This window comes from Vidua macroura, chromosome 7, assembly GCF_024509145.1.
Source record: "Vidua macroura isolate BioBank_ID:100142 chromosome 7, ASM2450914v1, whole genome shotgun sequence".
Classification (NCBI taxonomy): Eukaryota; Metazoa; Chordata; class Aves; order Passeriformes; family Viduidae; genus Vidua; species Vidua macroura.
In genome coordinates, this window is record NC_071577.1 from 31,798,040 (window position 1) to 31,825,934 (window position 27,895).

At 49.4% G+C, this 27,895-nt stretch overlaps 1 protein-coding gene across 2 annotated transcripts; it reads right to left on the reverse strand.

The window, feature by feature from the left end:
• STEAP3 (STEAP3 metalloreductase) lies at positions 1-26,718 on the reverse strand. 2 transcript variants are annotated; one of them, XM_053982108.1, is made up of 5 exons: positions 26,559-26,718; positions 11,764-12,247; positions 10,771-11,298; positions 9,061-9,225; positions 1-3,327 (listed from the first exon to the last, which is right to left on the reverse strand). In XM_053982108.1, exons 2-5 carry the CDS (start codon positions 12,244-12,246, stop codon positions 3,037-3,039), a joined length of 1,467 nt encoding a protein of 488 aa, XP_053838083.1. In that variant the 5' UTR covers position 12,247; positions 26,559-26,718; the 3' UTR covers positions 1-3,036. The 2 variants fall into 2 exon arrangements, with proteins under 2 accessions (XP_053838083.1, XP_053838084.1); XM_053982109.1 differs by lacking the exon at positions 26,559-26,718 and adding an exon at positions 23,589-23,653.
• Positions 26,719-27,895: the final 1,177 nt, after the last annotated feature.

The window sequence follows — 27,895 nt, forward strand, 5'->3', positions numbered from 1 at the left end:
TATCTTTATAGAACTACAGAGGCCAGTGATTAAAACTGGCCTTACAGCTTTTCATTTGGTTCTTATATATCCCAGAGGCACATAGTAGGCAGTACAGAAAATAAAAATACAAAGATTTTTACATTCAAGCTATATATTTTGCAATAAGATACATATATTTATGTGTGTGTGTGTGTACATATATACAGAGAGAAAAAAACTTCAAGTACAAAACCAGTTAAACGGTATATTTTAAGCCAATCTCACTGAATGTCCTATGCACATCAAAAATGCTTAGGGAAAATATAACTGAAAAATTCCTTACTTTCATTTTCAGCATTGCAGAATCAGAAGAAATGACTCAAACTGTTTGCATCACATGTTTTAAGGACCAGATGCATACAGAGGGCATCATGTGAAATGCTGTTCTGCATTTATAAGGATTGGTTTTGGTTTTCAAAAGGGATGGTGACTGGCTGGCCACTCTGCTGGCACAGGCATTACCTGGAGACACATGACCAGCTTTTTTTTTCAGATGCTGTAGAGCTGCAGTGGCTGTGGGGATTTTGAGCTGGCTTGTCTGTCCCTTTGGGCTTGTGTCCCTCTGAAAAGCACCGTGCTGACTCACTGACTGCCCCTCTGCTCATGGAAACTGTCCCTTTGCCATGGGAAAGGGTCTGTAGGAAGTCCTATAAACAAAGTGAGGGGGCAAACCTTCTGCTGGGCAGAAAGGTGGGTCTTTAACCTTGCAGTGACTCAAAATAAACCATTCTTTTCCCCTTGAAGACAGAGCCTGTGAGCCTGTGTAATGCTCTTTCTCTGCCTCCTGATCATTTTTGGCCACGAGACAGTAGTCTTTCCTGACCTAAAGATGTGAAAAGAAACCTAGATGGGAAAAAAAGGCATTGAAATACACTATAAAGTGTGTAAACTGGTGCTTTTATGTTGTCTTTGCCTGATGATGAAATGGAAAAGATGACTAAAAAAACAGGCTTGCTGAATCCAGTCTTCCCTCAAGGATGAGTTAAACTGGAGTGGGTGGAATTATATTCAGGTGAAACTGTCTCAAATCCATGTGGAAACTTAACCTATCACCTAACCAGAAATAGTGTTGTGTCATCAGTCTATTTGGAGAGTGATTTGGACAGGTGCCAATCTGGGCTAAGTTCTGGAGGTGGATGGAGAAACCTAATAAACTCAGCTTGCTGAGGGGGACAGTGGTAAAGAATGGTACCTTCACCATGTTGTCCAAACCCCTTGAAAACAACAACAAAAAATCACCTTATTATGAAATCTAGGCTTTCCCCTCAAGAAGCAGCATTTGGAGACTTTACTGTAGGTGTTAGGCAAGAACTAACAGTCAATATCATCACTGGCCACATGAGCAATAGCTGGAGAATATTACTCACTGTAGTTACTTGAGGCTAAACGGAATTTTTATGAGTCTCTTGTCTGTGTAGAACTCTTCCAGGTTATGGGTGCAATGTTGGCTTGTAGGAGGGTTTATGTGCCCCAGAGCTGATCATTCCCCCTGCCCTTTATATTAACTAGTCCAGTAACAAGTACTTCCTTGTCCCACAAGCTGTACCTCGTTTGGTGCTGACAGCTCTTGTTTCTCAAAGCAATACTGAACACTGAGAGTCTTTTCCTTAACTGTAGGAAAATGAGGCTATTCCAGGCATGTCCTTGTACCTGACCTTACTGAGGTAGTCTTCTTGTGTGTCATCCCATCTGCTTGCTTTTAAATGAGCTTTAGTGAATGGCTGTCCATTTACTGTTTGCTGATTTGTATGTCCAAAACCTAAAGAATTATTCTGATAAAGAGTAAGAACTTCATAGAAAGCAACAGGTGAAACATGAAATTAGGACAGAAATCTTTGCCCTGTGCCTTGTCCACAGTGGGTGTGGAGTCAGAAGAGCATTTCATACCTGCTTTGTGATCTAGCAAGGAACTTTTTAAGGTGTAAGGCAATGAAGGACTGTGCCCAAAATGTACAACATGTTTTCATGTTGTGGTCAAGACTTGATGTTCCCTTTGCAGAACTGTTTACAGATCTTACTATTGCTGGTGAAACCAGTGGGTTTAGAGCTGCTGTTTTGTTTGCTTAAATGGGAATGTTCAGGTGACAGCCATTTCTAAAAGCTTCACCCTATTATTTGATGTAAGGCCAGCTGGCAGGCCTTGGTTTTCTCCATGTAATTTTGTGAAGCAGCAGGCCTTTCCAATAATTATCCTCACTCTATTTCAATCAAATACTGCTTGAAACTTTGGCTCAGTGTAACAGAGAACATGCAGCAGTAGCTGTCATCTCAGAGCCAGCAGTGCAGACCAGATGTCTGGTATTGGGGATGTCTCTCTTTCAAATGCTTTTCTACTCCTGGAAAAGGTGCTTTATTTCCTCAGCTTATAAACATGCATCAGGCACTGCTTCCAGGACCAGAAGTGCTGTCTGTATTTGAGAGAACAGGGATACTAGGCTTGCTGTCAGATTTGATGATTTTAGTAAAATCTGCTGTCACAGTAACGTGAATATAGCTGTTCTGTCTTGTCCACAGAGTTCATTGAGGAGAACAAAACCAGAGGCAATTGATCTTTCTAAACCTCACTGCCTTGATTGATCCATACACTCAAGAGGCAGGGTATCTTTGCTGTCATAAACCCCAGAAAATCCGTGCAACCTTGTATTAAAAAATAAAGGCATTGAAATATATGAGAGCAGCTAGGAAAGCAACTGAGAAGTACTGGTTTGGGGAGCTGCCAGCCAGCACCTCAAGTGACTGATCTGAATAACAGAGTCCATCAGTTCCCCATGTATATTAGTGCTGCTAGCTCAGCTCTCACAGTCATTTTTAAGGCAATAATTGTCCTAGCAAATCAGCAATATAATTTAACTACTACTGTCTAACCTAGTTTGATGGTCATCCATTTTCTAAAGTCACCAAATTTTATTTTTTTAATCCACAATACCATTATACCAAAACATACATATATTTAAGAAAAAGAAACACCTTTATAGAAATGCTGATAGTGCTTTGAAATCCTCAAAGCTGGGGCTGTTAGACATTACTGGAGGTTTCCCCACTTGAGAATTCTCCCGTTGTGCTGGGCAGAACAAATTTGACGTATCTGCCCTTCTCCCAGCCCCTCCTGATTCGCAGAAGTCTGTGCTGGATGCAGGGCAAACTGAAGATGACTTTGGCTATGATCACAGTGCATGGGACGAGCAGTGTGAGGGTGTAGGTGGGGGGCAGGTAGAATTTGTACTGGCTCTCATCAAAGGCCCTCGACCAGCCGTACGTGAGCGTGTGCAGAGTGCTGATCACCAAGGCAATAAATCCTAGGGAGGACTAAAGGGAAAAGAAACACACACCAGTTAGCAGAGTACCTCGTGCCTGGCTGCCTTCCTGTATTTTTGACATTATTTTCTAGGTGTACATGACATAGAGGAAGCAATGGGTATTCCTGCGTTTCCTTGACACAATAAAACATGGCTGGAAACCTTTCCTGGGGAGTGTGCCAGACTGTGTTTTTCTTTGTCTAATCAGAGGTTAAGTGTGACATTAGAAGCTCAGCAGGAATTTCCCAGAAGGTGCTGCCAACTCAGCAGAGAGGAGGGCTCCTGCATCCTGTGAAGCAGCAGCCCCCAGCCCCTGCTGGGCAGGTGGGCACAAGCAGCTCCCAAGGGCTCCTCCCGAGCTGCAGCTGCCAGCTCTGCTGCCAGCTCTGCCCTGCCAGTCCCTGGCTGGGAGGCTTCTGACCAGCAGGATGAAGCATCTGTGATGTGGCTCTGGACCACAGCTGGCACTGCTGGAAGTGGGTGAAGCCACAGCTCCACCCAGAGCAAAGACATCTTCAGGTGTCATCTTCAGGTGACTGGTGTCATCTACTGGAAAATGAGATTGTGCAGGCAGAAGTGTTCTGTTCTGAGGTGAGCAACAGCCCTCAAGGGTTTCCTCCTCTGTCTCAGAGATCTGTGTTGGTTCCAAGGCTGTGTGAAGAGCCCTTTATCCACTCAGGGAGGCAGCAAGAATGCAGCCCCTGTTCTACAGGCAAGAACTTCCCCCATTTTCAGCTGAGATCATGCTCCCAAGCACCCACAGAGACATCTCCTCCTGAATTTTTCCAGCTCCCTCTGAGGGTTGCTCTCAAAGATAGGTTTTAAACTCTCTCCCTCACTGAGGGCTTCCTGCCAGCATCAGAGGTGGTGGCTCCTGAGCTTGCCAGCTCCCACTGCCTGCTGGCACTCAGCAGCACTGGGCACTCGCTGTGTTTCCCTTTGTGCAGGCCTTTGCTGCTGCATTTTCACAGAAAAGTGCAAGTGTAGCATCTTGCTCTGCTGCCCTACTTTGAATTCTTGGTCTAAGCCTGAAATAACAACCAAATTTCAAGATGCCTAGACAGGAAAAATTTTGCTAACTTTAGTTAGTCCCTAACTTAGGGAAGGAAGCCTTTAAAAGCCAAAATATCTGTCTTGGTGCAGGGATCAGCAAGAAACACAGCCTTCCTGAAAATATGTCCAGGAAAGAGGCAGGGAAATAAAGCAGCAGGGAAAGACTGGAGGAAGGACTCATCATCTTTAAAAAAAAACCAGTTTCATCCAAAGAAGTACTCAATTCATAGATTCCCCTTCTATTTCCGATTGCTGAGAAACAATTAAAAAACCCAGACATCTTTTTAAAATGTACCATGTTGTTACCAAAAAAACAGACCAAGACTCCTCTAAACTTCAGAGCTAATCTTTTAAGCAGCTGAGGGGACTGGGCAAGGGAGGGAAGGAGAGCTATAAATGTGCTACCAGATCTAGGTACTTCACTTTTACAGTATCTATCAGGCAGTCATGTGGGTGTCACCGAGTCCTGCCAAGGCAGGGAAGAACTCTTCTCTGTGTTACAGCTGAGCATTACTCAAGGTCATGCCAGGAAGTGGGTCCTGTGTGCAAGCCCACACTCATCCTTTCTTTCATGTCCTTCTTACCAGAAGCTGTGTCCATGTCCTAAACCAAAGTGGTAACAAGCAGCAAACCCAAAACCCAACAGGGTCAAGAATAGCTGCGTTTGGAAAATTAAGGAGGAGTTTGCTGAAATATGCCGTGGTCACAGTTGAACCTAACAGCAGGATCTGACCCACAGATCATTCATCATTTACAGGTTAAGATTCTCTCCAACAGGCAAAAAAACTCCAGGGTGGCAAAAGGTTTGAAGTGCCAGATTAGGACTCATCTGGCAAAGCAGGGCAGGGAAAAGGGGACAGGGTGAATCCACGAGCAGAATCTTTCTGCCCTGGGCAGGGGGTGCATTCAGTCAGCCCGAGCAGGGCTCTGTGCATGACAGAGAGGTCAGAGCTGGAGATAATTACCCTGTGCCTCTCTAGTTTCCTTTAAAGAGCTGCTGGTACAGGGAGAGAGTGGAGAGGAAATTAATAGGACAAAAGGTGAGAAACCATCACAGGCACTCGTGACTGACCCACCTTTGTGTGTGGATGGTGGGGATGAAACAAAAAGGCTAACTGGCAACAAACACCTGGTAATAAACACATGGCTAAGCTGCTGGTGGCTGGAGACAGGGCTGGCAGCTCCTCTGGCAGCAGCAATGGGCTGATCCACTTTCAGCACAAACGAGGAGCTGAGCGGGGTGAGCAGAGGGGGGTCCCAGTGCTGATGCTGGCTGAAGGAGCCATGGCCAGACAGCTGGATACAGGCAGGTCTGTAAGTGCATAAAACCCAAACGTTCTGCTGATTGCAGCTTGGCTCGGTGTTTACAGCTCAGTAACACTCAGTGTAGCACAATGCAGAGCACACTGAGCACCCCAGGGGGCTGATTTCCCGAAGTGCTTAGCCCTGATACCACTCTTCTGCTCTCATTGATCCTCTCCGTGCAGTTTCTGGCTATGAAATCTTTCTGGGATTTGTTTTAAACAGTGGCAGAGGCTTTTTTTGTACTGTCACAACATGGGGAGTGTGGGGCCAGCAGCCCTGTAGGGTGTTAAAGCTCTCTGAAAGATGTTGTAGGAAGACAGTATCTTCCTGATGCAGGCTTTGTGTGTATTTTCTATTCTGCATTAACTCTTCTACCTCCCCCATTTCCTTGGTGCCTGCAGGCTCCCTGTAATGCATCAGCAAAGGTGATCCAGTCACATGTGGCTCACTTAGAAATGCTTGGGCAGCACTGAAAGCAAAGAGCCCCTTCCTGACCCAGATAAGTTTCTGACTTGTGCAGCCATCAGTACTATGAAATTAAAGCTCAATGGAAGCAGCTCTGGCCCCTCGCACTGCCTCGACAGGAGGGTTAGAAAAGGCCTGATTACAGATTCTTTACATCTTATGCTACATGAACTATGAAAGAAACCAGGTCAATTCAACCTTCAAATTCCAGGAGGGCTTCTTAGGACAGGAAGGTAAAGGCAATCATACACATTTTAACTTCTCAGGCAATTAGAGTTGATTTGTGAATCACTGGGGAATATTAAAAATGTCTCCTATAAGTAGAATTACATATAAATCATTCCTCTTAGCCAGTGTTTCAATCCTGTACATTTTATGTTAAAACTGGACACACAGGGGAACTGTGTATCCAATTTAACTACATTTAATTGAAATTTGAGTATGTACAGGAGCTACTGTGAAAATTAACCTTTTTCCCTATAACTTTGGCAACAATACAAATGGGATTTTCGACCTGTCAGGCAACAGATGTGTATTTTAATGCTGTGGCAGTATATGGCACTAATACAGGTGTACACACTGGCTGCTGGAAAATGTCAGACTTGGGAAACTCTGGGTAAGGAGGGGACTAAAGTGACTCCTGAATTTGCCTCACATGTGGCTTTTGGTACAGCATCTCTCAAACACTGTCCAGTTCAACTGAGATGGGAACAAATTGCTGCATTTTCTGGAAGGCTTCCGGCTGGGGCATCTGCACTCTGCATTTCGCCTCTTTTATGCTGTAGAAGTGCTAGAAATCCCAAATATTTGAGAAAGCAGCCTTATGCTTCACCCCTTGTATTTACACTGTGCCACTGTGCATTAATTCAGGGAGGCTCACTCTGAGCTATGTGAATGTAACCTCACGAGCCTGGAAGCAGTAGCTGTAGCTACTTTTAATTTCCTCAAGGAAGGCATCACTGACATATTGAGAAGTAAATAATTTAAAAGATCCCTCATTAAAAAAAAAAGTAATATGGAAGCTAACATGGCAGGAGATCTGTAACCTGCTCTTTTTACATGGTATTTCCACAATGAGGCACACTACCAGCCGTGCCCCTCCTGCATGTGATCAGCTGGGAGCTCGTGTCACACTGTCACGCTTTATTCCATGCAGACAGAAATAGGTGTGAGTATCTTTCCATGAACTAAGCCAGCCAGTTCCCTTGTGGGGCAGCCAAGAGCTATTTTGGAACAGACCATCACAAATTTGTCTGGTCCCAGTGCTGACATACCCTTAGAAAGGCTCGGGAAGGGTCCCAAAGGGCAGATGGGACAGTCGCGTTACACGCGCGACCTGCCACGGCAATGTCTGTGTTACATGACACAACGCCAGCACCCTCCAGGACAGCTGCCAGGCTGCCTGGGGAGCCAAAGGGAAAGGCAGGGGGTTTCAAAGCCTCCTTCCAGGCTGCAAGGAGATACTTCCCTTCGTTTGGGATTCCTGGTATGAGATGTGCAAGTCAGGACTGATTTATCCAGTGTCCCAGCAGATGCAGTTCTCCCCTGAGACATGGTGGTAAGAATTAATATGCTCCCATTGTCCAGTCTGAAGCAGAGGTTTAAAGCCAGTCTCCTTCTCCTTGAGGGATGATCTCTTGGGGTCAAGCTCCCCTGGTGCAGCTCTTCTGCTCAGTGTAAATAATTACTGGCTAGCCCACAGCAAGAGGGGAAAGAAGACAAACTGGATTGCTTGTTTGGTGATCGGGGCACTCGTGGGAGAAGCAGGGGAGCAGACTTCAAACTCCTGCTCTAATGAATATTGAATTATTTATATACCACTGAAGAACTTCAGCAGAGCTTAACAGAGGCTGGATGATAGATATTCACCTCTGCATCCCTGAACCCTGCCCTCCCCTTTGGAAGGGTTAGGTGTGTGCCAGCCTGGTGCAAAGGGAGTTCTCCACAGGGGAGCTGCAGGAGAATGGGGTCCTGGGGGGCTCACACACATTGGGTGCCACAGGGGTTACACAGCCTGGTGCATGCTAAGCAGCCCTGGAGTAGGAGGCACAAATAACAAGGGGTTTTAGGGCTGTGGGGTATGACTGTGACACAGTGAGTGGAATCTGGCCTCAAAATCAACTTTAATGTGCAGGGGATACTTGAAAGGCTCATTCTCTGCTATCTCTGTTAATCAGCCCTAAGCCTGGCTCCAAATGCATTCCTGAAAAAGCTGCAGCCACTGAATACAGTGTCTGTGAAAATCCCAGGGGGTAGACCCAGGTCACCATGGGAATTTGGCCCTTGAGAGCTTGGCCATCACTGCAAGTGGGAGGAAGGCTCCTAAACCACTGGAGAAAAACCAAAGTCTTCTGCACTTTTTAGAACCAGATGGCCTTTTCATTGAAGTCATATCCAGTTCTCTGTGCTGTGTGGGCTCTGGCAGTTTACAGACCACTCTAAGTCTTTTTGAACCTGTCTGTTGAACACTTGGGTGTGTGCAAGCTCTGCCAAACCTCCCAGGCTCTCTTCTCCTTTTCAGCAGCTCACTCTCCCTGAACAGCAGGGGCAGATCTGTGTCCTGTAGCCAGCTGTGTCCACAGCAAGATCCCTGCTGATGCACATGTGGATGCTCACTGACACCTTGCATTTTTCCCTTCTCCTGAGAACAGCACCTTCCTTAGACAGGACAAGTCCTGTGTGAGAGCAGCACGGCCCCAGGACATGCCACTCTGCCCCTCTCTGCCCCTGGCTCTCACCTCCTGGACGAGAGGTCTGTGGCTCTGGGGTGCGTGGGGAGGTTTTGCTGCTGACACCAACGCATAGCTGCCCTACCAGAGCAGGATGTGCTGGGAAAGCAGGTCAACCCCTGCCCTGTCTGTGTGAGAGCCTGACTGATTCTGCAGAATCACTCTCTGGCATCAGCAAATACCAACTTTACCTGAATGAAACTGAATTCCCTCCAGTTGAGAGAGTTTGCGATGGATGGAAGTGAAGTGATGGCAAGTAACGACAGCAAGCCCAGGGCAATTATTCCAACAGAGATATAAATCTCCATCCTCCAGACTTCCTCCTCTACCCAGATTGTCATCTTCTTCTCCACAGCCTGGCACGACAATGAAGGTTTGTTAAAATGGGGCGCTTAGGGACAGAGGAACTGAGTTTTATCTGTTTTGGTTTTGGAAGCAGGTTTCCTGGATGAGCACTGGGTCCTATTCACACCTCCAGCACTATCTGCCTGTTTGGGAGATGTGGAAATGCTCTCTCTTATCCCAGAGCCATTTGGCCAAAGCTAGACCTGATTAGAAGCCTGCTGGGAAGAACTGCTCTCAGCTCCCATGCCTATAACCACAGCAGCAAGCCCCAAAGTCACATTTGGAAAGATAATTACAATAAGAACTCAGTTTCAAGCCATGAAAACAAATACAGATGCTTGAATATGCAGTAGTCTCCTAATAACCTTTGTTTTAAGTGCATTTAGGGGGGAAATTGTTCATGCTAATGGAAGGGAAGATGGGTTTTATACTGCATGGCAAAGAGGAACATTTAGAACTGTCCTCTTTAGCCCATTAAATGGGTTTAATTTACTAAACAAAGATGTTGCTAGAAAACAGGAGGTAGAGGGGAAATGAACACAGGATGCTTGCCTGAGATTAATGTGCAACTGTGGCACTTGAGAAGAACCTGCTCAAGGCTGGAGCTGAGAGGCTGGGAATGGTGTTTGATGGATGCTCTGGACAGGCACTGCTGTCAAAACCAGCCATCCTGCTCCCCTCTGCCCCCACAGCCCCTTCCCTCCTTTTTGGGACAAATATTTGAAATCACTCAGCCAAATGCCCCAGCACAGAAAGCAGAGGGGTTGTGGGGTAATCCCTTGATCACATTCGCCCCTCAGCTGCAGGAAGACTGTGCCGTCCCAGGAGGGAGCAGTGTGGAGCAGTGAGAAGCCAGGGGCAGGAAAGAGCAAATCCCATCCTCCCGTGGTACTACAGAGCTGGCTGAACTGCCTGAAGGCAGCAATCTCACACTGCATAAACACTGCTGAGAGCGTCCATAAAGCAATAAAATCCTTTTCCATTTCCTTGTTCTTATATAACTGGTTCTTCACCACCATTTTGTTAAACTCCTGCAGGCACAGGGTGATGAGGACACACAGCCTTCTCTGGGTTATGACTTAGTTACTCCAGCAGGCACAATTATGAACATCAGTGGGAACAAACAGGGATGTCCCAAGATTTTGGGAGCTGAAGGGAACTCTGCTCCTCCTACCATTGGATTTCCCCTCGCCTAGCAATTTTCCTGCCTCTGACCTAGTCTCAGACACACCAGTGCCAGGCAAGGCTGGTTTCAAAGGCTTGTCAGTGTTTCTGGGGAGCAGTGGCACGGGAGGGTTGCTCCTAGCCCTGGCTGTCAGTGCAGAGGGAGCTGTGGATCCAGGGAGATGGCAGCTCCTCAGCACAGGCAGGTGAGTGCTCAGTCTGTGCCCCGCGGCTGACCTGTGGGGGAAGTGCTCCTAGAGAGCTTTTTCCCACTGTCCCACACCTGCTTTGCAAAATGAAATGAACAAACCAAGACTTTAGGCCCACCACCCAAGACCTGCACGAGTTCAGAAGATTCCTGCAGGAGCTGCCCTGAGGAGCACCCCCGTTACCTGCTTGACGGCCGTCTCGATTAACAGGTACCGGTGGGAGCGGCGCATGGGCAGGCACAGGCTGTACACGGCGTGCAGGGCTGCGCAGAAGAAGCTGAGCAGACCAATCTGCTTTCTGTGCTGGAGCCACTGGTCCAGCCAATCTGGGAAGCGCCTGTACTTGGTGCCGTAGTAGAGCTGGGAGCAGGCTGCCAGCACCCCGGGCAGGTAGACGAGAGACAGCATGACGTAGGACACGCACGGCAGCGTGGTGTTGACCACCTCGATGGGGATCTTGTACAGCTTGTTCTTCTGCTCCCTGATGTAAGGGTGGATGACCTGCCGGATCAGGTTGTAGGTGAAGAAGCAAAGAAAAAGCCCCAGAGCCAAAAAGATGGGGATTTTCCAGGCTGGCAAGAGGCGCAGGGGAATGTTCTCGATCTCACAGGCTGATGACATGCAGCCCATGTCCACAGGGGTGAATCCCATGACTTGAGCAATTTCTGCTATGGTGCGCTTGGCTTCTTGGTTATTTGAGCAGATCAGAACCTGCAACGAACAGAAATACACACATAGGGCACAGAAATCAGGCTGCTGGGATTGAGTGCATCCAGAGGGATTCCGTGTCACAGGGAGCCTTTGTTATCCACTGAGCATCACAATTCCTGGCAGGCTTTTTGACAGGGATTTACCATGGCTGCCAAAGACCTCTCTCCTGGACAGGTTTCCTTTCATGCATGCACTGCCGGTTTGTTTCACCGGCTCTGTTTAGATAAATAGACAAGTGAATAACACTTTTCACTTAGGCAGATCCTCCAAAGGACTACAGAGTGTGAACTGAGTGAAGGTACTTCATTTCTGGACAAAGAAATGCAGAAGCTAAGGGGTGGTCTCTGGATGCCACAGCCAGCACTCAGGACTCCTTCTCCTGGAGCCTGAGGCCATTTGCTGATGCTGCCAGACCTCAGCTGCTGAAACAGCTGGGATTTAGCCCTTGCTGGAAGAAAACAATACCTGCTTATTTCCATCCCTGGCACCCGACTGCAGCGTCCACGCAGAAACCACATTAAACGCCTTCACCACAGTGCAGGCTGGGAACAGGGAGGCCAAGTACTCCGCGTTGGATTCCTTGTGATGGTTGATCTCTGTGTTGTTGCTGACATCCACCAGGATCTTGCCCACCAGCACATCAGCCAGGTCACAGAGGGTGGAGTAATGTTCCCTGAAAATCGCCACAAAGATGACATCCGCCTTCTTCACGGCCTCGGCCTGGAAGGTGACCTCTGCTGCGGCAGGGAAGAGGCTGGCTTTCCGCTTCGGGTTGCGGCTGCCGACCACCACCCTGAAGCCGGAGCACACCAGGCGCACGGCCAGGGACCGCGCAAAGTCCCCGCTGCCCAGCACGCCCACGGTGCGGCCGGCCGGCGGCGGCGGGCTGCAGTCACCCTCCGTGCTCCCGTGGCCCAGCAGAGGTTTGGCCATGTCTCCTCTGGACATCCTGGCAGGGAAAACAAGGAGAAATGCAAATTCACTGTGGAGCTCTCACAGAGACCCACACCACATCTGAGGTCGCGGGGAAAAATGCCACTCAGGCCGTCGAACATGGTTTTGGTCCCAGTGGCCCAGGAGCTCTTTGCCAAACCCACCAGGAAATGTGCAGTAATGTACAGGCACCACTGGAGGGGCACAAAACGCCGTTCTGGGTTGGAAGGTGAAGGCTTTTACGGTGCTTTCCCAGGGTTGTGTGATCCAACACCTGCTGGATGCTCTCTCATCCACCCTCTGCTGTGCTCCATGCTGGCATCTCACACTGCAAAGCTAGCCCGACACTAACAGCAATCAGGACCAGAAACTCTCAGATTCCCATGGAGCTACCAGACATCTCCTAAAGAAGGGGTCCATGAAGATCCCTGAGAATACATTTGGAAAAGCTGGAGGGGTGCTTCTGATTTGCCGGAGCAGAATCAAGGCAGAAAGTAAAATTGAAATGAAAGTGTCCTAAAAGTGGTAAATGAAGAGAGTTGCAGCCCTTGCCTGACCCAATATTTGAGTCTGACAAGCACTATTTGCTTCAGCTCTTTAGTGAGTAATGAGAACTTACTCGTGACATTTAAAAAATATATTAAAACATGATGGGATTTGCTCATGAAATGTCTTGATGAGCTTTACAAACATTAATGAATTTTGCCCTGTAATAGATTACATACTGAGGACATGGAGAGGTTTTAAGCAGATCAATGAATTCACAGGCAGCACAGCAGCTGAACCTGGAGGTCAGAAGAAACTTGGGCAGGGAACTGCCAGACTGCTCACAGGCTGTGTCAGTGGCTCAAATCTGCCTTCCAACTTAAGGAACAGCACATTCACCCTAAAGTAATGGCAAATTCCCGAGGGGGAGATTTTAAGAGGGCTCAAAGGCAGCCCATAGAACTTGCACACCAGGACATTTGGCTTTTGTACTGGCACACTGCTAGAGATTATAATAAAGACTGTAATTAACAGACTTGTGATATACTGGGGATGGAAACAAATTGCCTTTGGTGGAGTGCAGTCTTGCCTCATACCTGGTCAAGTTTTTTCACAGTGAAAGTGACCATTTGGATGGGGTGACCTAGTCGCTGGCACAGGTGTGTTTTTCATAGGGTTTTGGAAATGTCCTTCACCCAAGGCTCTTCTAGGATTGGCACAGTAGTGGTGCAAAGGGGAAAGGCACTTCTGCATGAACAATTGCCAATGGGAAACAAAGGGTGAGAAGAAATAAATTATTTTCATAATGGGCATAGGTTGCCAAGGGATTTCCCTGAGGATTTATGCTGTTCAACATGCTCGTAAGTGATCTGGGAAAGGGAGTGAATATTGACAAGATGGAACTTGTGTGTAGTGATCACAGAATCACAGGATGGTTCAGGCTGGAAGGGGCTTGAAGATCATGTACTTCCAACCCCTTGCCATGGGCAGGGACACCTTCTACTTGACCAGGCTGCTCAAAGCCCCATCCATTCTGGTCCTGAACACCTCCAGGGGTAGGGCATCCACAGGACCTCTTTGCAACCTGTTCCCATGCCTCACCACCTGTATACTAAATATTTTCTTCCTAATATCTACTCAAAATCATTTAAGACAGTCAATCTTTCTTGTGAAGAATCTGCAAAAAGATCTCCCCATTCAAAGTGCCTGAGCACCAAAATTCTCTACAGACGCTAGAGGCAGCAAGAGCTGCCTGTGGGCATAAACTCCCCATACCATATATACACTTTAAAGAGCTGTAAATTTGTTAAAACTATTCAGAAAAATTATCAAAGGGTCACATTACTATGAAAACACCAACTTGGAGGTCCCTGTCAGACAAACATCAAGCACAGCCAAGTTACTGGAGGAGATCTCTGACACACCAGCCAGGATCTCAATCCTACTCCTCACTGAAAACCTGCAAAACACCTTCAGCAGATGGACTTTGAAACTATAATTCACTGTCCTGGGTACAAACCCATCATGGTTTCAGTGACAATACTGTTTCTATGGCAGAGGTCTGTCTGCTCTCCTTGCCTCTCACCAAGCACCACCTTGTCCCAGAGACCAAAACACGTGCTCATGGAAGAAGTGCTAGCAGGGGAAAACAAGTGCCAAAGCAGTGCATGGTGAGTTCTTCTCCTTAAAAACACATGTCCACTGTATAAATACAGATCAAACAGCACACTGCAATTCTGCTTATTGCACTGCAAAAGAAGTGAGAGGGATGGCTTTCAGATCTCTGTCTGCAAAGACGTTGGGGCTTCTTTCCTGGTCCCTTCTTATCAGAAGCTTCATCAACACTCACTGCTTTGCTTTTTAGAAACCTTCTTGCTTCATCTAAATTTACTCATGTCCAGAACTATTTGTTCTAGGACCAACATTATTGTTCAGAATAATTAGCCTGCTCTCCCATACCCACCCCCCACCTTTCCACCACCTGTGCACACAAAAGACTAACCCAAAATAAAGAAACACATCTCTGGCTCTCAGCCACAGGGGGAGAAATCAGCATTCAGGGTGACAAAGTGATTGTTACCCACAGACTCATTTCATAATCGATTTAAGGCACCTCAAAAGTTCTCTCTGTGGTCCCACTGGGATGTAAATGTTGCTGCAAGCAATTTTTCTTGTAGTGTGTCTCCTCTGTCCTGCAGCTGCCACTGAACATGTAGAGAGATGTCGGCAATGTTTGGAGATAAACATCTTTGCTGTCTCCAGTTATTTTGATTAAAAGGGATGACAGAATTAAACAGCCTTTGAAGTCAGCAGGAGAGTTACAGAATAAGAAGACTCAAAATCTTTTCTGTGAATTTTGGTGTGATTATTTCAGTCATGCTCTGACTGGTGGGGCTTTGGAGCTGGACACATCCCCGCTGCCAGCCCATGGTGGGATGGACCCTGGTGCTGGCTGCTGCCAGGGTTGCATTGCTGTCATTGCCATGCACTGAAATCTTCCTGAGAAAGGAGGGGAACATCCCTCTTTCACCATAAACACATTTCACTGAGACAAACACTGTGGTCTCTGCCTAACAGATGCCTGGCAATGGACTGTCTGATTAGGCAACAGCTTTTCTTCACTTCTGTATCTCTGGGGAGCATGCAGACCCCCCCTCCCACCACCACTCCTGACTTACCATGTCCAAGCTGCTGCTTCTGCACTATGGACAATGTCACCTGCTTGAAACTCTCCCTCCCAAAGCTAATTCACCACAGCAAGGTCAACCCGTCCAGAGTCAGTGCAAAGCACCATGGCCAGGATACTGCAGAGGGGGTCATGAGTGAATATCATGGTGCTTAGACATCTTTAGCATCTCCAGACTTAGATAAACCCCATTTATTGATCTTCCTTGTCAAGCAAACTGCATCCCTGCTGAGTTATAGCATGTGCAATTCAAGGAGGCCAGTTTCTTACCAAGGAAGCTACCAGATGATTTAATCACAGCCCAATGGGAATAAACAAGCTCCAACTGTAACTGGGCAGCAGTTCCCTAACTAAAATACTGAATGCAATGTACAGCTGCCCTTCAGCTCAGCTGCTAATGACACCTTTACATCGCTGCTGTGCCCACTGTAGCACACTTGTTCCTATGTGCAGTTCAGTGACTGTGTTGCCACTACTGCTGTTAATTGCAGGGCAAGAGCACCGATGGGCAGTGAGCAAGATGGGGAGCTCCCCTCTGCTGGGCACTCTACAAAAACTGTCCAGAAGGCAACTTCTGCCCCAAGGAGTGGGATCAGGCAGACAGCAACTGCATGAAACAAAGCCATTAAATCTCTGTTGCCCAGGCAGAGGGAAGGAGGGGTTCTCACAGAAGAAAACCAGGGATAATTCTACATATTTTGCACCTGAGGCTTGGCAGAGGCTGTTAGCTTAGGCTCAGTGCCAGGCAAACAAGGTTTTTCTGCTTCTCTGCCCACACTGAGAGACTTCACTCAGGTTTTGCAGCAGGACAGCCATTGTGGATGGAGCTGGGCTGCAGGAGCCCACTCAGGTGTCTCTGGGCTCACAGCAGAGTCAATCTGCTGAGCAGATCATCCCCTGTAGCTACTGGGGAACAGGCACACTTGTTATCCTCTTTCAACAGACATGGGGGAAGGAGATACTAACAATGGTGGGACTCCAGCAAGTTTGTCTGGGATGACCCAGATATCTTTCACCAGGTCTTTAACAATGAGACCATCTTTTGGGGCCCCTTTCACATCCTCTGGTGCAGGAGGATAGCCTAGCTGGTTCCTGTAATTTGCAGTCCAGAGGTGTTTTGAGTTGTATACCCTGAAGAAGGATGGACCTGCAGTGGCAAGGCTTTGCTTCAGTTCTGGACAAAAAAAAAAATAAATCAAGATTCATATCAATGCCCTGGTATTCAGATTTATCAGATAAAAGACAAGTTAGTTTTACCATAACTTTAATAAAAAGGCAGTGTTTTAAACATATCAAACTGTGCTGAAGAATATGGCAGCAATCTCATAGAGAGCTCCAACAAATGTCCTGTCCAGTGAAACCAAACTGGTTCCTGTTTGCACAGAAACTCATCTTTGAGCTCAGCCTCACATACTCAGTCTGCACCACCACTTGTGTCTTCCCCCAAAGTCAGAGTTTGTTTAGACTGACCACAACTGAGCCTCCATAAGCTGTGGATTCAACCCGTGCTGGTCATCAAAGAGCCTGCTCTGTGCTTCAGCTTCTGCTTGGGTGCTACTCGAGATAAAGCACATGATTATTACACACATTCCTTAATGAGCACATGGGTTGAAAGACCAGCAAGGCTCATGAGGAATTAAAGGATGCAGCAGAGCCTTTGGTCAGGTCACTGCAGAGGAGTGTCATGATTTCTGCACTGGAAGGTCCCTTTGGGCCCTGCCAGCCATGGCTGGCACGAGCAGGGTCCCACAGACACACACACTCCAGGGACAGGGGTGATCTCTGCCCCCAGGGGACTTCCAGTCTGCATGGAGAGAGACCTTTGAACCACGAAGCCAAAGCCCTCCAGCCTCTGTTTGCAGAGCATCTCTTGCTGTGTTAACCCTCCAAAAGCCCCAGCTGGAGAGGAGCATTCAGCACCTGAAGCATTCCACTCAGGTCTGGCTGTGAGCAGAAATACTCTTTTTTTTTTTTTGCTACCACCATTTTATTTCCAGGGAAAATCAAATGTTTAAGTCTCTTTCCCAGACACACAGCATCCCACCCAGGAGCACAGCAAGCACCATGAACCTGAACCTGCTGGAACTGGAACAGATTTAAGTAAAAGAGCTTATCCAAAGCTGCTTTAATCTCAGCTCTGGTGTACATTTCTGGAGAGCTTGCAGTCCTGCCCAGGCTGACTGGAAATGACTTCCCCGGTTCTGCCCGAGAGAGAGAGTCAGGGCAACCGAGCCTGCTGCCTTTTTGCTTGCCCCTTTTTCTTCTTTCTCCTTCCAAAGCAGAGTTATCTCCCGAATGGTGCAAACCAGGAACTGGCAAAGGATGCAAATCCCCCTTCCAGAAAAGGCATATTGCAAACCCAGCTGGGCTGCCAGCCAGGACATGAGAATGAGGAAATGCTGGGAGCTGGGCTGTCCCCACTGCTGTCCTTCAGCCCATCCACCCACGGGCACAGGGGACAGGGATCGGGGGGCTGTGCACCCCATGCCCCCGCTGCTGGGGTGGGGAGGTGGGACAGGGACCTGCGGCAGGGGAGCTCGTCCTGCCCCGAGCCGGCATCACTGCGTGCTGAGGATGGCACTGCAGAGCAGTGGGGACAGACCTGCTGTGGGCTCCAGGGACTGCTGTGACCCCACACCTGCTGTGGGTTCCAGGGACTGCTGTGACCCCACACCTGCTGTGGGGCTTCAGGATTTGCCACACATCCCCCTGAAATTGTTCTCCACTCTGATGCACTTTGCATTCACACGTCCTCATCCCTCCTCCTGCCCCAGGGCAGTTCTTTATCTGATTACCGCATTATCAGGTGTTTATCTGCTAAAACCACTGCCATAAGCTCCCGCAGAGCCCTGCTTTCTCTCCTCTTTATCTCTCAATCCAGTTAACCTTATCCCTTCCTCTTTTACCCCCAAAGGACACGGCAAATGATTTGCCTTCTCTGCAGACAGACACATTCTGTATTTTGAGAACAGATTTCATATCTCCCTTTGTTTTTTCCTGCACAAGTGAAACCCAACTCTTTCATCAGAACTGTTATTTACCGAATGTCCAACAACTCAGCCTCTGTTCCTTGCTCTCGTTTTTCTTGAAGGATGCACAGAACTGCATTTTCCAACTGAGCCCCTAAAAGGCACCACCTGGAGCAGAGATGCTGCTTCCCCAGTGCACAACTTTTCTTTCTTCATCCCAAGAAGACTGTTTGCTTTTGCACAACTATGTGTCCCCGTTAACTCATGGGGCACAGTGTCCCTGTCCTCTGGCTCCCTGTGACCTCTGGCTGGCTGGTCGCTCACCTGGTGTCCAGCCGGTCAGTCAGTCCTACCACACAGGACAGAACATGTGCCCTGTTTTTCTAAACCAGCTCTCCAGCTTGTCACAATATTCAATTCTTAGTCTCTTCTCTAAAATGTTTCCAGTCCCTCCTAGCTCAGTGTCACCTGCAAGTCCAATATCTGCCTCCCTACTCCATCACACACTAATGAAAACACGGGCTGACAGGCACTGACGCTCCCAACTCCATACACCCTCTGGTTTATACACTTTAAAAATTTTTAGAATGTTATTTTTGAAAGCCAGCAGTGAAGCCTAAGGCATGTCCATGTCCCTGACCACAAGATGTTCTTCACCAGGACCAAAATTCAAAAATAGCCTTCAGAACAGGGGAGAGTAGAGGAGAAAGGGCTACCAGAATTTACCACAAGGACAAAATAACCTCTCTTTCCCACACAAGCTCAGACATTTTGGTGACAGTTCTCCTACAGAACTACACCAGCTTGTGATCACTTTGCAGGGACAGTTTCTCTCTCCAAGGATAAAACCTCCATTTTAATGCTGAGCAGGAAAACTACCTGTCTATGATAAACAACTGGAAAACTAACCTTTGGCCTGTTTTTATCAAAACAATGCATTTCAAAGCAGTTACCAACAGGTTCTGCCATAGATATCTTCAAACTTTTCTCCCCCAAATTTGCCTCCATTTGCAGTGCCACTTCTCTGCAGCAAAGTCCTTGCCTGAAGAACTTCCTCTGCTCTTCTGCAAAAACATCTTGCTGCCTGTGCCCAATGTGTTGATAGAGTAATGAGAAGCCTGAGAAAGGCCTACTCTGTAATAAAACATCATGAAATGGGAATCTGAAAGTCTGGGAAATACTGAGGTTCCACTGTAAGACCGTGGAAGGCACAGACTTGAAGCAAGACGAGTTTGCTAGAGCAGTGCTGATGCTGACACAGCACACAGGAGCTTTTCTGGCTGATGTGACTCTGAATGAGAAGGTTATTTTCTCCTCTTAGCATCTCACAGTTCTTAGGTGACATAAAAGCGTGGTTTATAACAACTTCAGGCCGCTGTACTTAAGTCTTGTATGGCTTCTCTTGCTTTCATTTGGGGTCTTCATTCTCTTGCTGCTCTTACCAAGTTAACAACTCAGTGACTCACCCATTTCTAAGCCTTCCCCTCTCCAAGTGTGAGAAGAGCAAGAAAGCAACCCAAAGGTGGAAGCTTCTCAGGTAGATCTAGTAATTCCCTGCAGCCAGACACGATGGGTGGAGGTGTTCCTGCCTAAAATGAGCTGGGGTTTCCACCCTTCTGCGGGCCTATGGAGGTCAGGCAGGACCTGACTTCAGCAGTCACCACAGGGAGCTGGCAGGCTCCAGCTCTCTCTTTAAAATCTCTTTGTTTCTTTCCAGGAAAGGCATGGAGGAATTGCGCTGAGCGTGCACAGAAATATTTGTATTGGCTATTTCCGTGCCGCAGCGCCTCTTAGAAGGGTCTCCAAGATCAGCACTCTCTTGCCTTTCTGATTTTGCTTCACCCTGTCACTCAGAAGATGCACAGGACCACACGGGGAGAAGATGGCCTGGGAGGCAGTGTGGGGTGGAAGGAAGACACAGCCTGTGGCAGAGGGCCAGCCCATCTCCTGCTGATCTGTTTTTCCACCTCCACGGAGCACAGGCATGATACACAGTACAGAGGTAGCTCTGAGCCAGCCCTGAAAATGCACAGTGGTGAAAGGCAGCCAATGTAGGGCCGTGTACTGCCTCTTCTGATATTCCCAGCAGCTCCTAGGAGAGAGGCAAACACAACTGGCTGACCAGGTAGTTATCTTTGGAGACCCAAATGGGTAAGAGAGAGATGATCTTTGCTGGAAATCAACTCACTGCCCTGCCTTCCCCTTCCTCTCACAGCGTTTGCCTTCAGTCCAGCATGCTGCACAGCAGATCCAGCTTGCTTTCCCCTGCACTGGCAGGGGTCTTGCAGAGACAAATACATGCAGTGTGAACAATATGCCTCCCCCCAGGACCCCAATCCTTAGCCAGGCCCATGTGTGCTGGACAAGTAAAAACACCACGTATTTCACCACGGTGCCAAGCTGCACTGGCACAGGTTCTGTCCTGTATCTAACCCAAACATAAGAAGGATGTGGACCTGCTGGAGTGAGTCCAAAGAAGGGTCACAGAGATGCTCAGAAGGTGGGAGCCTCTCTCCTATTAAGACAGGCTGACAGAGTTGGGGTTGTTCAGCATGGAGAACAGAAGACACCAGAAGACCTTAGAGCAACTTCCAGTACCTGAAGAGAGCTGGAGAGGGATTTTTTACAAGGGCTGTAGTGGTAGGACAATGGGGAATGTTCTTACAGTGGCAGAGGGCAGGTTTATGTCAGATATAAGGAAGAAATTCTTCACTATGAGAGTGGTGAGGCACTGGCACAGATTGCCCAGAGAAGCTGTGGATGACCCATCCCTGGAGGTGCTCAGGATTAGTTTGGACCAGGTTTAGAGCAAACGTGGTCTAGTGGAAGGTGCCCCTGACCATGGTGGGAGTTGGAACAAGATGATCTTTAAGGTCCCTTCCAATCCAAACCACTCTGTAGCTCTATTAGTGCTTGCACATGATCAGCAGTTGGTATCAGGCTCCTTCAGTGGTGGACATGTTATTGACAGAGCCTGATTCTTGAAGCCTACACCCCATGGAGAGCTCTTAGGACATTTTTTCCAAAGACTACAGTGGTGTATTCATACTAAAGAAAATGCATGTGTTGCCACAAACAAGGCTTTAGAGAGACTCACTGAAAATCTGAGAACCTGGAAAAAGGATGGGAGGAATTTTTGTCTCAGTACCTTAAACCCCAGGAAAAATTTCACAGTGTTTAGGCCCCAGAGTATGTAAAGGCCTTTGGAAATAGGTTGGAAGCTCCCACATCACTGACATGATTTCAGAAGCTTTTTACTTTCAGTTAAGTGACAGTTCACTTAAATTTAGATGAAGATGGAAAGCTGCTTAATCCACTGTAGGTCTGCATAGGAAATGTCCTATGAAGAAACATAAATTCAAATTTGAAAACAGCATTTTCTTCCATTATGACGTTGACAAAAAGCTAACTCTAATCAGTGATAGTAAACTTATAGATAACAAATTGGTGCATTTTAATTCCTGGTGTGTGACATTTCTTATCACAGCTGCCACTGCCTTTCCCACCTCTCAAGAGAGCTGGCATGGCTGGCCTACTTCTTCCATCATCGGAAAAAATGTGTTTCCCCTGAATCTAAACCTGCTTCTATTTATGGGTGTGATGTTACAAGGTCATAGTCAAAGCATAGTTCTTAACAATAAAAAGCAAAACAACCCCAAAACAAAAATAAAGAGCAGAATAAACCACAAAAAAAAAAATCATTACACTGTCAAAGAGCATGTTTTCCTGGGTTTGATGTGGTTTTGTTAAACACAGACTTGTTGAGTCATCAACATTTTCTCCTTTACCATCACAGAGGAAATCAAATATGTGCAGTGACTGTGGCATCTTATATTACTGTACATTTGTTTCATAGCAAATGTGATTTTAGAAGAAAACGAAAGCTTGATGCAGTATTTAAATCTTATTAGTCCTGCATCTCCTCAGCCCACAGGAGTATTGATGCTGTAGGCGACAGCCTTCCTCTCCTGCTGTCTCTCAGTTTTTGTTTCTTGCCACAGCAGGCAATTCTCTATGTGTTAGTTTTGTTTAGACTACTCTGACTGAAATGATCAGGGGTTTTTCTACATCCCTCTGCCCTCTGTGCAGCTCAGGCATTACGAACACAAACACTCCCCCAAGCTCCCTGGTGTCCATCTGTCACGGGTAGATGTCACACCCTGGACAGGGCCACGGGACAGGGACAGTCCCACCCCAGCTTCCATCACCTGTGGGATGTGCCTACTACAAAGTCACCTCTACAATTCCTTCACAGCTTTCATCCCTTGTTACTCTTATATGGATCAAATACTGAAGTCCACCTCAAAAAGCATCCAGCCTTTGTAGCTTTTACAATCCCTATACTGGTTCAGAAACCCCACAGCTGCTCCCTGCTCGCCTCTGAGGGATCCTGGGCCCTGGCCAAGATTTTCCCCAAGTTTTTTTTATATCTCTGTGCTGATTTCTCCGTGGCTCGAAAAAGCCACTCATCTCCTCAAAGCATTTAGCGAGCTGAGAATGAAAAGTGAAACCTAAGCGCCAAGTGCTGCTCCCTGAGGAGCACAGCGTGAACGTGCATCCGTGCATCCATCCATCCATCCATCCATCCATCCATCCATCCATCCATCCATCCATCCATCCATCCGTTCCCGCTGGGCTCACGAGCACTGCATCACTCTGAACACGGGACCCGGTTTGTGCCCGGATGGTGCCAGGGATTTTCCCGCACCCGCACGGATGTGTCCCGCAGCCACGGGAAGGAAAGCGCTTCCACCGCAGCCCGGCGGACCTGCCGGGGACGAGCATCCCACCGAGCTCTCCCCAGTGACCGCCCGGACCGAGACACTCCGGCCCCCGCAGAAATCTCCGCCCGGGACCCGGCCCCAGCCCCGGTATCAACCCTCGCACCGAGGTGTCCGAAAGCGCCCTGGGACCCCCGCCCGAGCCCGGGGCGGAGCGGGCCGCGGGCAGGGAGCAGCCCCGCTCCCCAGCCCCGCCGCGGGGATCCCGGGCCGGGGGTGCGCGGAACGGGGGCCCGGCACGCAGCGCACGGAGCCCCCGCTGACCCGGGACGTTCCCCCCGGGCAGGGCAGCCCCGGCCGCGCCGCGCCGAGCCGAGCGGAGCCGAGCCTCCCCCGCCCTGCTCGCCCGGCGCGGGCGGTTCGAGCCCCGCTCGCGGTTCCTCGCCGTGCTGGCGGTGCCGATCCCCGCCGCGCCCGTCCCCCCGCGCTCCTCACCTCTGCGCGGCGGCGGGAGGGCGAGCGGCGCCGTCCGGGAGCGCGGAGCGGAGCCGTGATGTCAGGCCGCGGGCTCCGCCCTCCTGCCCATGTGCCCGCCGGGGCCGCAGGCTCCGCTCCGCTCCGCTCGGCTCGGCACAGCCTGGCCCAGCCCGGCTCGGCACGGCCCGGCTCGGCGCCCAGCCCGGCACCGCCCGGCTCAGGGTGAGGGACCCCCAGCCCCGTCCCCGCGGGGCTGCCCGGGCGTCAATGCCGTGCCCAGGTTAAACACGCGGGCAGGAGGGCATCGCTGCCGGGCAGCCGGGCCGCGGTGTCTATTACAGACAGGAGTCGAAGGCAGACCTTAATTCTCTATTTGTAAGCGCATTTCGGAGCCAGCCGATGTCTCATTTTACTGGGCGGGTGCGGCTTGTTGCGCCTCTGCCCCTGCTATCAGGGGCCACGCACTTGTTCTGAAAAGCTGTGCCGGGAGGCGTGGAGCAGATAATGGTTCTTCACCCAAAGAGCTGTCCTGCTGCAAACACCCCAACACTGCCACACGGCTCCGGTGGACCGGAGGCAGCGCACTCCCAAAGCTGCCGGGAGCTGGCACCAAAGGGAGAGTCTCCAGGCAAAAGCACTGGGGCAAACGCACAGGAACTTGAAAACAAATCCCTTTGGAGCTTTGGTTTGCTCACTCAGTAAAGGAGAGGAGCACGGAGGGAAGGGATCTGAAGGGATTTGTCTCATCCGTCCCCAGCCGTGCGTAGGCGGTTGCAGTGTGTGTTTGAAGCCCGGGCAGAGGGATGTGCAGCCCCTCTGAACCCAGCCTGAAGTGCTTCACCACCCCTGCAAGTCAGGAGGGTTTTCCTAATCTTTGCCAACTGCCATCCCCTCTGTGTCCTCCTTGCACATGGGATGTGTCTTCCTGGGATGAAACAAGCCCCATTTTTTTCCTCTCTCCCGGGCAGGCTGTGATTTTAACTATCTCAGTCCATTCTCACTGCTGTCCTGTGCAGATATCCCCCCTCTCCAGTCTCTGTGCTGCCTGCAAACAGGCCCAGATGCTAGCCAGGACTGGCCCAGCTTGCAAGGGTACTCGCCACCTCTCACATCCATGGTGCGGGAGATACAGAAAACTGCAGATATGGGAGACTCCAGCAAAGATGTGGGATTGCTGGGGAAGGTTCCCGTTGGTGACTCCCAGTGGCTGGATGCTGGATAAGAGAGAGCTCCAGAGGCCTGGGATGCTCAAGCTGCAAACTTTGAGATGCTGTGAGTTCCCTGGCTATTGGACTATACTGGAGAGGTGTGAAAACCTATTGACATGGTTAGGAGAGGGAGGATCATGGGGATAGCTCTACTTCATCACCCCTCTGCAAAGGCCATCTGTAACTAAATGCATCTGGAAGAATGAGATTACTCCTTAGCCCCTTCTTGCCTGTAGTGGCCCCTGCCTCCTCATGCCTATCATGGTGATAATTTATATGCCACAATCAGCTCTTTGTGGAGACTGAAGGACAGAAATCATTGAACTCTCCTGCACCTGCTGTATCTTGTCAACTGCTCTCCCACATTATGTAAAGGATAAATTTTGCTTTTAAATTTATTTATATAATCCATAGTCATTGCCATGTTTGCCTTGGTCATTGCAATTCATCTTACAGATTCCTCTTTGCTCTCTCAGGTCTCTGCACTGTGTGGGTCTCTCCCTGTTCCTGTTTTCCTGCATGGGGCAAGGCTGCTGCCAGGGCAGTGTGGGGTAAGTCACTACCCAGTTCCGTGGCTAATGGCCAACCTTCTGGAAGCATTGAAATCTATTTCTCCTTTTTTAGATTGCACTTCCTTTTTCGTAAATTAGCAAACTTTTCACTGAAACACCCTCTGCTTTCCCACCCTTATGTCACAGAGAAGAATGAATACCAATTTTATACCTGTTTTCCTCTTCTCAAACCTGTGGCTAGCCCTGTCCAGGTCACCTGTTTGCTGGACAGTTTGAATCCTGCAGCTCCATTTTTTCAGTAGGAAGCTAAGGCTTCCCCAGCTCCCAGACCTTGACTGGCTCTATTGGTTGCTCAAAAGATTCCCTTGGGAACCATATTTCTGATGAGAGATCTGATGTGGGCTTGCAAATTTGCTTAATTTTTCTTCTACTCAGAGAGACCCAATGTGCCAGGATTGTGCTGAACTTGGCCAGTGTTTCTGGGTGTATTTCTGGGGTTTTTTTCCCATTTTTCCTTGCTGGTCCTGAGCAAGGGCTTTTCTCTGTTTCATCTGGGCTGTTCTTCTCTCAGCAATCCTCTTTTCCTGGCCCATCACTTGCTGGTCAGAGCTGCAGCTCTCTGGCAGCACCATCTGTGTCCCTGTGCCCAGCTGGCTGTGTCCTGCTGTCCCCTTAGCCGTGATGCCACCTGCACCCCCTCCTCCCTGTCCTTCCCCTCCGTGGGGACAGGGAATTGCCTTGGATGTGCTCAGGGCTGGGGCTGCCAGGCTCCTCCAGTGCCCGTGTGCTGGCACAGCATGGCACTGGTGAGCAGTGAACCTCGACAGCTCCTGGCTGCCCAACCAGGCAGCCGTGGGGAGTCCCCACCCCCCACTGTTTTGGGGGGGCTGGAGCCATCTAAGGTGACAGTGTGGAGGGGTGCACCAGGCCAGCTCAGCTCCTGCCCCACACCCAATCAATAAGGGGGGAACCCAGGGTATGCCTGGGCTTTACTGCAGTGAGACACAAAGGCAGTGGTCCCTGAGCCTCCCTGTGCCCCTTCTCCCTTGCCAGCTCCCTTGGGTTCATCTTGTGCCAGCCCGAGGGCTGCTGTGCACCCGGAGGCCACTGGGGATGCAGAAGTGCTGGGCAGCAGTGGCTGCACCTGAGCAGATGCTGTGACAAAAGCAGAGTTTGGGGACACCACCTCACCTGCCACTCACAATGTCATAGCCAGGGAATGCCTCAGCTTCCCCCTGAAATCCAGGGCCAGTGAATGGCAAACTTACCACTGGAAAACCAAACCTATTTGGCAGTCAGTACACGTAGCTCCTCCTCTGGCCGTCCCAAAGCTGTGGTTTGGGCTGGAATCTGCTTTCTTGAGGCTCAGTGGTACCGTTCGGGTTGGGAAATTGGGTTATCAGCACAACAGGGTTCTCTCTGCTCTGGACTGGCACATGGCCTGGGGCTGCCAAAAATGCCAAGCTCAGAAAGGAGCTGAGAGGCTGGGACATGTGCAATGTACATGTACAATGGAGGTGGAGTGTGGAGATAACATGGTTAATTATTGCCAGTGAGTTAGTTTGGCAAGTTGGGAAACAGAGAGCTCGTGTAGGGGAATGATCTGGGGACTGCAAAGGTGGGATGTGGGCAGCTGTGATGGCTCTGTGAAGTAAGAGCTGGGCACACAGTGTCTTTGCTGGGTGAAGAAGTGGTAGCTCATGCTGTCACTCGACCTCTCTGGGATTACCCAGAAGGACTGGGAGTGATGCTGACACCTGACAGCTCATGGAACTGCCAGGAGGGAGCAGGCAGAGAGAAGCAGCCTGGGGGCAGTTTTCAGGCATGACAAAGCGCTGCTGTGTCCCTCCCAGAGTAGGGAGGGGTGGGCTGCACCCCCAAAGCCCTTCTCCCCCCTGAAAGCTGTGTAGGGGCAATGGTGGCTGAGTCTGGTCTGTAGCCACCCCAGTCATGCCATCGGTTGCATGTCTCCTGCTGGTGATCCAGAATGAAATGCCTGGTTTTTTGACAAGGCTTTTCAGGTGAGCTGCGGCTGAATGTGCCACACGCTTCAGCCCCGGCATCCTCCATGCCAGAACCGTGCATGCCAGGGTGCTCAGCAGGATGTCTGGGCTGGAAGTGTCCATACAGGGCTTGTGCACACCTGGGCTATGCTGGATGCAGCTTCGGGATGCCCCCCGTTATCCCCCTCCCTCCTGGGGGTCTGGCAGCGCCCCTGGGGAAGCACAGTTAACATGGCGCTACCAGAAAAGAGCTTCCTGCTGCTAATCAGCTCCCGGCAGGTTCTCTCTTTCTCAACCGCCTGGCTTTTCGGGGAAAAGTGCGATTTATCGGCCCTTCACGGGGGAAACCTGGTAGAGATGCTCCCCGCTGGGGCTCGTCTCCGCCTGTCATGCAGGCGCCACCTAGTAGGAAAAAGGAGAAAACGGACCAAAAGTCCAGGAAGGTGGATGTAGAAATTCAGTTTCTCTCTGGGAGAACTGTTCAATCCAACACAAAGCTGCTCTGGGGCACGGCTCTAGGGCCGAGCCCGTGGTTTGGGTACTTGCAGGAGAATTCTCTGCAGGGAAATGATGAAGTGTGGAGATGCTCCAAACTGGAGCAC